At 42.5% G+C, this 12,087-nt stretch overlaps 1 protein-coding gene across 1 annotated transcript in view; it reads right to left on the bottom strand.

Moving 5' to 3' along the window:
- Positions 1 to 12,087, bottom strand: part of ACOT12 (acyl-CoA thioesterase 12) — a 65,850-nt gene that overhangs the window by 24,980 nt on the left and 28,783 nt on the right. The window contains exons 4-5 of the mRNA XM_025388452.1: positions 10,004 to 10,105; positions 5,744 to 5,879 (exon numbers count right to left, since the gene is read on the bottom strand). Of these exons, the coding sequence (XP_025244237.1) occupies positions 5,744 to 5,879; positions 10,004 to 10,105 (238 nt within the window). The remainder of the gene's footprint in view (positions 1 to 5,743; positions 5,880 to 10,003; positions 10,106 to 12,087) is intronic.

Here is a 12,087-nt window from a genome sequence, read left to right on the forward strand (position 1 = left end):
AAATTAGGGCAGATTAAACAAAGCAGGTGATAAAAGAAGACTTTGAAACAAATCTATAATTTGAAATTAAACTAGACATGTAGATGTAGATCTAATCTGGCCAACTTTGTAACACACTGAAACGCAAGTCAATTGCAATCGTTTTATCTCTGTATTTGAATGACTGTCATGTGTGCCTGTTACTAATTTACACAATCTCCAGTACTCAAAGTACTGTTAGTGTTGTGCAAATTGTCTGCTGCTGATTTCACTTATTAGTGCAACTTGTACAATACCAGAAGAAGCCAGTGCAGCCACCCATGTTTACCTGGCTCATGTTACCTTGAGGGGGGTGTGAAGACAGCTTCAGTCACCATCCTAGCAACCCTTCCCAATAGACGAACCCTCGCAACGGAGCTCAGGGTAGCAGAGATCCCTATTCCTCCAAGACAAAAACATGACAACAATTTCCCAGGGTCTAAAGTGCAGATTTGACATGAATTATCTCTTCCTCTTATAATTAACTTCTTCCTCAATAATTATTATCAATTATCTGGGTTTTTGTTTGTTTGTTTTTGTTTTGTTTTGTTTTGTTTTTTGAGTCGGAATCTGGCTCTGTGGCCTAGGCTGGACTGCAGTGGTGCGATCTTGGTTCACTGTAAACTCCGCCTCTTGAGTTCAAGCAATTCTCTTGCCTCAGCCTCCTGAGTAGCTGGGATTACAGGAGTGCACCACCATGCCCCGCTAAGTTTTGTGTTTTTAGTAGAGACAGGGTTTCACCACGGTCTCGAACTCCTGATCTCAAGTGATCTGCCTACCTCGGCCTCCCAAAGTGCTGAGATTATAGGCATGAGCCACCGCCAGGCCTCATCAGTCATCTTGATCAGCCTGGAACCATGACCAAATTTCTCCTAGCCTGAAAAACAATGCCCCTTGACTTTGAGGGTCTCCTGTAGCTCCAGGCTATTTCTTTCATCCTTCACAGCAAAGTTCCTGTGAAGTATCTGTCTTTAACTGTTGGCTCTAATTCCTCCTGTGGTGGGGACCTCTCAAACAATAATACAAATGACAGCACGTTCTGCATGCCTGACACTTTCTATATTAACTCATTTAATGCTCCCATAAACCCATTATGTAAGTACCTTTATTATTCCCATTTACAGTTCTCGTTTTGTTTATTATTTACATCGCCTCAGAAAGCTGAGAAAAGCAAAGTCAGAGGTTTTGGTTATAGACCTGTTACAGTGCTATTCAGCATAACACAGAAGGAGATCCTGTCATTTGCAACAACATGGATGGAACTGAGGTCATTATGTCAAGCAAAAGAAGTAAGGCACAGAAAGACGAACATCGCATGTTCTCACCTATTTGTGGAATCTAAAAATCAAAACGATTGAGCTCACGAAGACAGAGAGCAGAAGGATGGTTCTGCAAAGTCAGAGGACTTGCTTACAGACCTGGATAAGAAAAGTACTGGATAAGAAAATAAAAAGAGCAGCTTTGTGCTGGGGCAACCACTGACTATGAGAGAAAGATGAGGCAATGCATAGGTCCAGATCCTAGCAATTCGCCTTTAGGAGTAAGTCCGGTGGAAGGAGGCGGCTCTCTCCAGGGTGGATGGTTTGGGGTGAGTGGGCCGATGGAAGCCTCCTGCTTCCTGTGGGGCTGGGTCCAGAGGTCAGAGAGGAGCAAGCTCCACCTCAGATGGCTAGAGTGAAGGAAAACACCTTGAGGGAAGTGAGGTCCTGCCACATGCTAGTGCTGCTGTGGGACACAATGCATCAGTTTCCCACCAAAGCAAAGGCTCTGAACTAGCCAAGCGGCTCTAAGAGCTGCAATGGCCACTGTGTCCCTCACTGTCCACATGTCCTGCAACAGATGACATTCGGGCCGTCGGGGCCAGGAGACTCACAGCTCTACTTCCCTCCCCACCCCCCGCATCCTTGTACACGTGCTTCTAACAAGCCTGGTGATAGAAGTGTTTACTTGGGCCTGTGCATATGACATAAAGGTTATGGTAAACTGTCCCTCATCCCATTATTCCTCTAAATAATTAAGGATATCCAAATGTCTCCCACACTTCTTCTAACTCCACACTTGCCGACGTCACCAATGCCTTCCTGATTCCCAGTCCAGCAGACAGGTTTTATTCCTCACCTCCTGGAACGCAGTTGACCACTATTTCTTCTTGTAACTCTACTTCCTTGGCATGTGACACCGCTCTCTCCAGCTCTCCCTGTAGCCCTCTGATTAATCCCTCCAGGTCTCCTTGGTAGGTTTGTCTTCCTGGATCCTCTCTTAGATGCCTGTGCTCCGCAGGTTCCATTCTTGGCCCAGCATGCTGTGCGCTGCAGGTTGTCTTCATTTGAACTACTTCTTTAAGTGGCTGTCTCTCAGATGGGGTCTCCCCAGCTGTGGTCTCTTCCTTTTGGATGTCCACAGGCACATCAGACTCCATATGCCTAAAACTGAACTCATTATCTACCTCCTAAAAGTTGCCCTTCCCTGCCCCTCAGATCCATGATCTCAGTTCAGGGCACAACTGCTAACCAACTGCTCCAAGCAGACACCCAGGAGTCAGCCTATGCTCCTTCTTCCTCGCTCTTCTCCCCACAGCCAATCAGTGACCCTATTTTGTTGGTGTGACCTTGCGTATATTTTTAAACTCTTTCCCTCCTGTCTCTCCCCGCTATTACTGCCCGGTTCAGGCACCCCTCATCTCTCCCCTGGTCTCTCTCCCTCTAGCCAGGGTGACCATATTAAGTGCAAACCCGGTCATGCCCCAACCCTGCTCAAAATCTTTCAATGGCACCCATCAAGAACAGAAGAAAGGACAAGCTTCTCAGCATGGCCCAGGGAGCCTCCGTGACACAATCTGACCTTCTTCCTCTCCCGCCTCCCTCTACCTTGCATTTTCTCTCTAGCAATACTCTTGTGTTGGTGGCTTCTCAGCACACAGCGTCCTGGTTCATACCTCCGCGTCTTCACCCTCACTGCTACGTGCTTCCTTGCCTTCCCAACTTTCTTCTCATAGCCCCTCGTCCAGCAAGTCTCTTGTGAAGCCCCAAGGGCACTTCCTCTGGGCTCCCACATTACTTAGAGTCTACAGCTCTCTGTTCACTTACCATATTACTTAGAAACTATTAAATATGTCTGTCTCCAGCACTAAACTACAAGTTTCTCAGGAGCAAAGACCCTGCATTTTTCATCTTTATACCTCTAGTGGCAAACAGGTTCCTGGCACATGACAGGCATTTCATACAGAATTGTTGGGAAGAACTACCAGTCAGTTGGTAGTCTTTCCTTTCTGCTGAGAGGGAAGGAGTCCTTCCACCTAAATGACTATGAGTGATTTTATCCACAAGCACACACACACACTCCATCCAGCAGGCACCGGGGCAGACTGGCCAGCACCTCATGCGTCACAGGGTCACCCTCTTCCTGGTGGGCAGCAGCTTGATCTAGAGAGTTCCTGGTAAAAGGGTGGAGAATGACCTTGAGACATGTGATTCAGATGAGGGATGACTTGGAGAGGATGCAAGCAGTTCTTGTAAGAATCTCTGGATAAACATGCACAGATTTCAAAAGAACTGTTTCTTGCCGGGTGCAGTGACTCACACCTGTAATCCCAGCACTTTGGGAAGCCAAGGCGGGTGGATCACCTGAGGTCAGGAGCTCAAGATCAGCCTGGCCAATGTGGTGAAAACTCGTCTCTACTAAAAACACAAAAATTAGCTGGGCGTGGTGGTGCATGCCTGTAGTCCCAGCTACTCTGGAGGCTGAGGCAGGAGAATCGCGTGAACCTGGGAGGCAGAGGTTGCAGTGAGCTGAGATTGTGCCACTGCACTCCAGCCTGGGTGATAGAGTGAGATCCCATTTCAAAAATAAAAAAAAAGAAAAAAGAAAAAAAAGAAGAACTGTATTTTGACATTGTCAGTCAGACTTCTGGTTGTTTAGTGGCTTATTTCTACTTTCTCCTTATGAACTCAGGTAGTGTAATTTCAACGAGGACAGAAAGCTTTTCTTAAAAGACGTAACTGTGGAAAGGAAGACCAGTGAAACTAGGGAAACTGCATATACTTATTAAAAACTGTGTAAAATGCTTGAGTTTTCCTAAGATGTCCTAAGAGATTTACTTGTCATGCATAGTACGGGTTTGCTCATTAGTAAGTATTTTATCTGTCATTTCATTCTTCCTTGGGATTTTAAGGATGAGGAGACAGCAGGTTTTGGTTTTTATTAATGGTTGTCTCATCTGCCTCAGGGTTGTTCTCTCGGTTCAGCTATTTCATTACTTGAGCAAAATGCATTTGAAATGTATTTTGGTGCTGAGACCAACTTTACAAACAGAGACTTGCTCCTCTTAACACCGTCATTTAATGATGAAGTCTTCATTTCCTTAAAAATAATTTGATCTGGGCTGGACACAGTGGCTCATGTCTATAATCCCAGCACTTTGGGAGGCTGAGGCGGGCGGATCACCTGAGGTCAGGAGTTCAAGACCAGCCTGGTCAACGTGGCGAAACCCTGTCTCTACTAAAAATACAAAATTAGCTGGGCATGGTGGCAGGCACCTGTAATCCCAGCTACTAGGGAGGTTAAGGCAGGAAAATTGCTTGAAACTGGGAGGCAGAAGTTGTAGTAAGCCAAGTTCGCACCATTGCACTCCAGCCTGGGCAACAAGAGCGAAACTCTGTCTCAAAGAAAAATAAAAAAAAAAAAAAACAAAGTTGGTAATGGGTATTGCCCTTTGAAAGGTCAGCAATGAGTAGAAACCTTTGAAAAATCTCTTTTTTAACCCGAAGTCTTCGGTGGGGTGGTCCCAGGATATCACCTGGGGCACAATAAAGGCCCTGCACTTCTGCTACACTGGCTGCTACCTCTCTCTTTCCTCTGGCATTTCTATGCACTCTTTCTCCTTCTCTTTTGACATCCTTATTCTGACATGTTCTTGTCCTCTGCTTTCCTTCCTCTTCTTCCTGTGCCTTCCTTTGGAGCCAAGGGGTGCTGAACCTTCTGCCCTCCTGGCAGCAGTCAGCCTGTGGGGCCTGGGCAGGCTCACTCCACTTCCTCCCCTCTCTCATTGTGCTCTCCACTGGCATCCCCTGGGGCTTCAGAAGATGGGGTCAGACAAAAAGAAAGGGCAGAGGACGGGCAGGGGCGGTGCTCTGCCTTTCCCCACCAGTCTGGCTCCAGGAGGCATCAAAGAGCCCAGGAAATCACTGCCAGAGAACGAAGGAAGTGTGGCTCATAAAACACAGGGTGATTGTGGAAAGCACCAGGCAACAGGAGCAGGATCTTACAGCCTCCGCTTATATCCCATATGATCTTTAGCAAGTTTCTTTCCTGCTCAGAGTTGCAGCTTCCTGCTCTGTTGAGATTACATGCAGCTCCTATGAAACTGTGGATGAGAAACTGCTTAGTGAGCCACGAAGCACCGTGTCAAAGTACGGCATTGTCATCAACCCTTCATTCAGCCATCATTAGCGAACACATGCTTACTAATGACTGCCTGGTCCCTGTCACTCTTTTTCCCCATCTCCTCTCCTGGAGATCTTCCAATTTAAAGAAGCGTTAGGTGTTAGCAGTTACATTCTCAATGGCCAGGCCCTTCCTTCTCTAGTCACCAGGTTTGTTGGAAAAGATACCTAGTGTCATCAGGATTGAATGGTAATAATAAGGTGAAAATAAGTGTGCTCTAAGAAAAGGCTCCTTTGCCTGTCACAGTCATAGAATTAAAGTTCTTATAAGTGGATTTACTGACCATCAAAGTTGCTACTTTCCTTCATTAAATTGTTAAAGGTATCTTCATGTTGTAATCGAACTTTCCTTCTCTCAGCAGCCAGATTATGTTCCACATGATCTTGTTCAGTTAGAAGTGTGACTGGTTTTAAATGAATCTAGAGAAAGAAAAGCATTTATCTTTTATTGCCTTGTTAAATTATAAAAGCACAGCATGAATTTTGCAAAAACAAATGATATGCTACATGGTTCTCTAACTCAAGTAAATAGAACTTTCATGAGTGTTTTCACTAAACATGTTATGACTAAATTTTTTCTTAAATTATTTTTAAACTAAAAAAATCAACACAGGCTTAATTATTTCTTCATGCAACAAGATATGTGTTTTAAAAAGTTCTCTCTATTAATTTTCCCTGATTTTTAAAATTTTTCAACAGAACTACAAAATAAGAAATTATTCAAATCGATGAATGAGGAGGGAGACTTTGACTCCACTGAAATCTAAATGTTTCCTGTCTTTTGCAAAATTAAGAAAGCAAAGAGAGGGAATAAAGATGTTCTAGAGAAAGCTATCTTATACCATGAGGTATTCCCAATTTGGAAATTTCATTACATGGTGAAAACATTATCTAACAAGCAAAACAAAAGAATCAATATGTGGGAATAAAGCTTTCACCAACCTCCAGAAACCTGGAAATATGAGGCAACAGAACCAAGAGCTCAAATTCTTACATAAATGTCCTCTGCTGACACTGTGTGTAGAAGGAAGGGTCACCTTGAAGCTGGACTGGGGTAGCTCCATGCTTATTTCCAAGATACTCAAAGTCTGGTACTGACCCTTGACCAAGATAAGGATGAAATAAGCTAGTGATCCCTGGGTGTGGGGGCTCACACCTGTAATCCCAGCACTTTGCGGGGGCTGAGGCGGGCAAGTCACTTGAGGTCAGGTGTTCAAGATTATAGGTGTGAGCCACTGCACCTGGACAACATGGTGAAACACTGTCTCTACTAAAAATACAAAAAGTAACAGGGTATGGTGGAATGCATCTGTAATCCCAGTTACTTAGGAGGCTGAGGCACAAGAATCGCTTGAACCCAGGAAAAGGAGGTTGCAGTGAGCCAAGATCATGCCAGTGCACTCCAGCCTGGGAGACAGAGTGAGACTCCACCTCAAAAAAAAAGAAAAAAAAAAAAGCTGGTGATTTATGATATGCTGCTTAAAGTCCAAAACTCCCCTGGACTACCTGTGGAGTTTGGTTAGGAGTGTGTAGATTGATGGCATGCACTGGTTTAACTCCTTTTTTTTTTTTTTTTTTAAACTCTGTTGTACAGTGTGTAATCTGGAGCACAGTGGTGTAATCATAGCTTCCTGTAACCTCAAAATCCTGGCTCAAGGGATCCTCCCAGTAGGACTGCAGGCAAGCGTCACTATGCCTGTCTAACTTATTTTTATTTTTATTTTTTGTAGAGATGAGGGCTCACTATGTTGCCCAGGCTGGTCTCAAACTCCTGGCCTCAAGCAATCTTTCCTTCTCAGCCTCCCAAAGCACTGTAATTATAAGTGTGAGACACTGCACCCAGCCTGATTTAACAATTTTTGTAGTGTTGTTTCAGTTGTGTGACTAGCAGGGTATACAAGACTGCTTGGTAAACTTGTGTGTTGGTTTTCCTGAAACCAAGATACCTTGCGTATGTTTTGGTGATTCCTATTCCACAGAAGTACATCTTGTGTGACTAAGGCCCCTGAGGCATAGCTGTGCCTGGAGGCCTCGGCCCTCTCTGAGGCTGGCCTGTGCTTGCTTTCTCCTGCCGCACCATCTGCTTTAGCTTAGTAAGGCTTTGCATGAGTGTACCCTGTGGAGTCTTGCACGTCCCTTCAATGATCTGGCCTGTGCAATTGTTGAACTAAGTCTGGTTAATCATTGCCAATTTCTTTTTTGTCTTTTAATCAGCCTACATTATGCTTTGAACCAATTTCATCCTAAAATAAACTCACTGTGAACAGTGATTCAGGTAGTCCTATGGGTTCAAACCAAACCACTGATTTTTCATGGATCTCTTTGTGATGAGCTACTGAACCAGCATATTAGCAACTAGGAAATAAGTTAGTCTGGAAAGGTGCTTTACAATTAAGGTTATCTGAACCAACCAATTATGCTAGCACCATAATGGATCTGACTTTCCACTTTCAGAAACCAGTTCTCCAGTCTCAAGAGAGATTGGACTGAAGTGTTACTATTCTATTCTTTTTTTCTTTTTTAGAGACGGAGTTTTGCACTTGCTGCCCAGGCTGAAGTGCAATGGCACAATCTCGGCTCACTGCAACCTCTGCCTCCTGGGTTCTAGTGATTCTCCTGCCTCAGCCTCCCAAGTAGCTGGAATTATAGGCATGCACCACCATGCCCAGTTAATGTTTGTATTTTTAGTAGGGCGGGGGGGGGAGTTCTGCATGTTGGCCAGGCTGGTCTTGAACTCCTGACCTTAGGTGATCCACCCGCCTCGGCCTCCCAAAGTGCTGGGATTACAGGCATGAGCTACCATGCTCAGCCAAATATTATATCCTTATTCCACACATCCATGAAGTTGGAGTGAGAAGTCTGAGGCTGGAGGGGGAAAATGACAGACTTCCTCTGCTGCCCCATGCAAAGGAATGGGATGGCAAGGTGTGTTCCTTTGTCACTTGCTCTCAGATACGGGCACCTGCACCCATCTCATAATCTCTCATTTCCAAGAGTCTGGAGATTTGTGGGGATGTCAGGAAAAACAGAATGGTTGGGAAGACTATCTCAGTGTCTCAGATTTTAGTGAACACAGGCTCTGTGGGATGCTTTGGCAAAGTACAGATTCCAAGATTCCACGCTAGTGATTCTAATTCAGTAGGTCCATGATATGGCCCAGAAAACCTCATTTTAACAAATAGAATTAGCTGATATGAACTTCCATTTGAAAAACAACACCCTTGGGCAATATGAATTTGCCTTGCAACGTGTTTAATGTTAACTGAGAGTGGAGGCCAGGGGCCATGGCTCACACCTCAGAACTTTGGGAGGTCAAGGCGGGCAGACCAGCCTGACCAACATGGTGAAACCCCATCTCTACTAAAAATACAAAAAAAAAAAAAAATTATTCAGGCACGGTGGTAGGAGCCTGTAATCCCAGCTACTTGGGAGGCTGAGGCAGGTGACTCTCTTGAACCTGGGAGGTGGAGGTTGCAGTGAGCTGAGATTGTGCCACTGCACTCCAGCCTGGGTGACAGAGTGAGACTCTGCTCAAAAACAAAAGACTAAGAGTGGGAGAAGTGCCCCAGGGTACAAAGCTCTGCAGGGACACCTGCCACTGGCACTATGATGATCCAACTCAGCCCTAGCCCATCTCTATGCCTCCTGGCTCACATGAGGAAGAGGAGCTGGTGAGTGTGGTTCTGCCACCACCTCTCCTGGGTACAGTGGAAACATTTGTCTGGCTTTAAAGTGGGAGGCAGTCTGAAGAAGGCTTCAGACAAAGAGACTGAGAAGGACCTCTCCTTGCTTCAGAGTAGGGCTAGGAGAAGCCACTGTGTCTAGCTCTGGGATGATCCTTGGAGTGAAAGACTCATATTCTAGATTGAATTATCACAGTGTTTAGACTAAACGGGACCCTCCTCCACGCACCCTGACACTGAAAAAAAAATGCCAAGAAATTATAAGGAGCAAATCCCCAGCAGCCTCCAGATGAGTGGATCTGGGTTGCGGCCGGGCAGCCGGCTAGGCACACTCATCAGGCCAAAGTATCGCTTTGGAGGGTGTTTTCACCCCACATGCCCAGAAGCTTATTTTTAAACTTCAATAACTCAGCAATGTTGACAATTTTCCTTCAGGTATTAACAATGGTTAATCTATAACATGCAACTGCTTGCTAAATTGCTCTTGATTTTTTAAAAAAAGATTTAATTTTAACTCAATTTTGAGTTATATGACCACAAATGAAAAGCACTAAACCAGTAGGCAGTATTTTAAAGAAACTGATAGGACCTTCAGATCATTTAAAACAATGTGGATTATTTTTTTGTATTTTACAAACTTTCTATATTGTCTTTTCTCTAAGGTACTTTTCTCTAAAGTTCCTATTCCTCTGATGTTACCACAGAATGATAACTTTTACAATAAATATTGGTGAATAACAAATCTTGGGAAAGTATATCTCATGGAAAGAAGAAATGTCATTTTTTTCTATAACATTCTGATGCAATTGTTACTATGTCCCTGAATTACATGCTAGATACATCTTCATATACAAAATTTACCTTTTCTTTTCCAACTGGTTTGGCTACAAATGTGGAGAAAGCCACACTAACAAGCTTCTCAATGCCAGTGAGCATGTCCTGTACCATGACCTTGATACTGATCTACAATGAAAAAAAAGATAAATAAATACACTCTTGGCCATCCAGAAACAGTTCAGATTTCAGCATTCAAAATGTAGTCATATGTATGCACCATTACTCTCTTTCATTTTAAAAATGAAACCAGAATTTTAATTTATTTTTAAGCAATAGAATTCTTTCAATGATGTTCTATAACATTGGACAATTAACTTTTTCTGATTATAAAAATTATTTATCATGTAAAATTTGTGGAATCTGACTATCCAGAGTATATATTATCAGTAATTCCATCACCCAGAGATAATAATTATTAAATTTTAGCTGAATTTTCTTCTAGCTTTTTATATTTATATATCATATATGACATATAAATGTATGACATATCACATATGACTTATAAATGTATATGACATATCACACATGACATATAAATGTATATGACATATATGATATATAAACATATATGACATATCATATATGATATATAAATGTATATGATATATAAATGTATATTATTTATGATATATAATACATAAACATACATATCACATAATACATATATATATTACATAATATGTACACACATTTCATAATATATACATATGACATGAAATATGTGTGCATATATGCATGTGTATATAAAATTATTGTAATGTATTTACAGTTTTATGTTCTGATTTTGTTTTGTTTTGTTTTGAGACAGAGTCTTGTTCTGTCGCCAGGCTGGAGTGCAGTGGCACCACCTCGGCTCACTGCAAGCTCCGCCTCCCGGGTTCAAGCCATTTTCCTGCCTCAGCCTCCGTCGTAGCTGGGACTACAGGCATGCAGCACTACACCCAGCTAATTTTTTGTATTTTTAGTAGAGACAAGATTTCACCATGTTGGCCAGGATGGTCTCAACCGCTTGACCTTATGATCCGCCCACCTCGGCCTCCCAAAGTGTTGGGCTTACAGGAGTGAGTCATCACACCTGGCCTATTCTAATTTTTAAAAATTTGACATTATATGATAAGCTGTTTTAAAATTCATTATTACTAAATATGGTTTTGAAAACAAGATATTGGTGACTGCCTTATAAAACCACCAGAGAGATGTACCATAACTTTTTTTAGCCTTTACTCTCAGAGCTTTTTTTCTTTTTTAAAATGTCTCTAGGCAGCATACTCTCAGGGTTTCCTAGGACCAAGCCATCATGGACAGAATTGCATCATGTATTTACAGCTTTGTTTCTGTGATTAATTTTTCAGGAGTAATAAGAAGGTAGCTGAGACACTTTATGTTGATACTACAATGGGCTAGATTTCCCCGTGTGAAGAGCTCTGAAGCTTGGTCCTCAGGATTGTACTTTGCAGAAGTGTCGGTAAACTCCGGGACTTGTCTTTAGATTCTTGCTAATAAACCTTTTCCCAAATGTTTCAGATGAGTAATATTATCTTCTGAAAATAATGAGTGATCTCAGGCACAGCTCAGCACTGTGTTGTCAACAATGAAGAATATCTGTATCTGTATCTTTACCATGTACACCATGTAAAAAGAATAATCAATAATCTATGACTCATTTTAAGTCACTCAACTCATAAATGCAAATTAGTATTTACATGGTAAATCCTAAATTAACTAGATGGTGATTAGCCAAAATTAAACTATCTATTCCCAACTCTCTCAACCCTTAATCCCATACAGCTTTCTGCTTTTAGAGAAATGGACAAATGAAAAATAAAATAAAATATCTAACAGTAAAAACAAAGCAACAATTCTGGAGTGTTAAAATAAGTTCTAAACACTATCTTCTACTAGAACAGTTAACTTAGTTATATGTGATAACCAAATGTTTCAAAAACATATGCCAGGGAGAATTTCATTGTGTTATAAGAGATTAGGTAAGATTGGAATTACATTCTGTGAAAACAACTAGAAAACTGGACAAAATATAGGAAGCATCTATTTTCACACCTACAAAAATAGGCAACACAGGACTGTGATCCCCAAGGCGGGAAAAACAA

This window comes from Theropithecus gelada, chromosome 6 (assembly GCF_003255815.1).
Source record: "Theropithecus gelada isolate Dixy chromosome 6, Tgel_1.0, whole genome shotgun sequence".
NCBI lineage: Eukaryota > Metazoa > Chordata > Mammalia > Primates > Cercopithecidae > Theropithecus > Theropithecus gelada.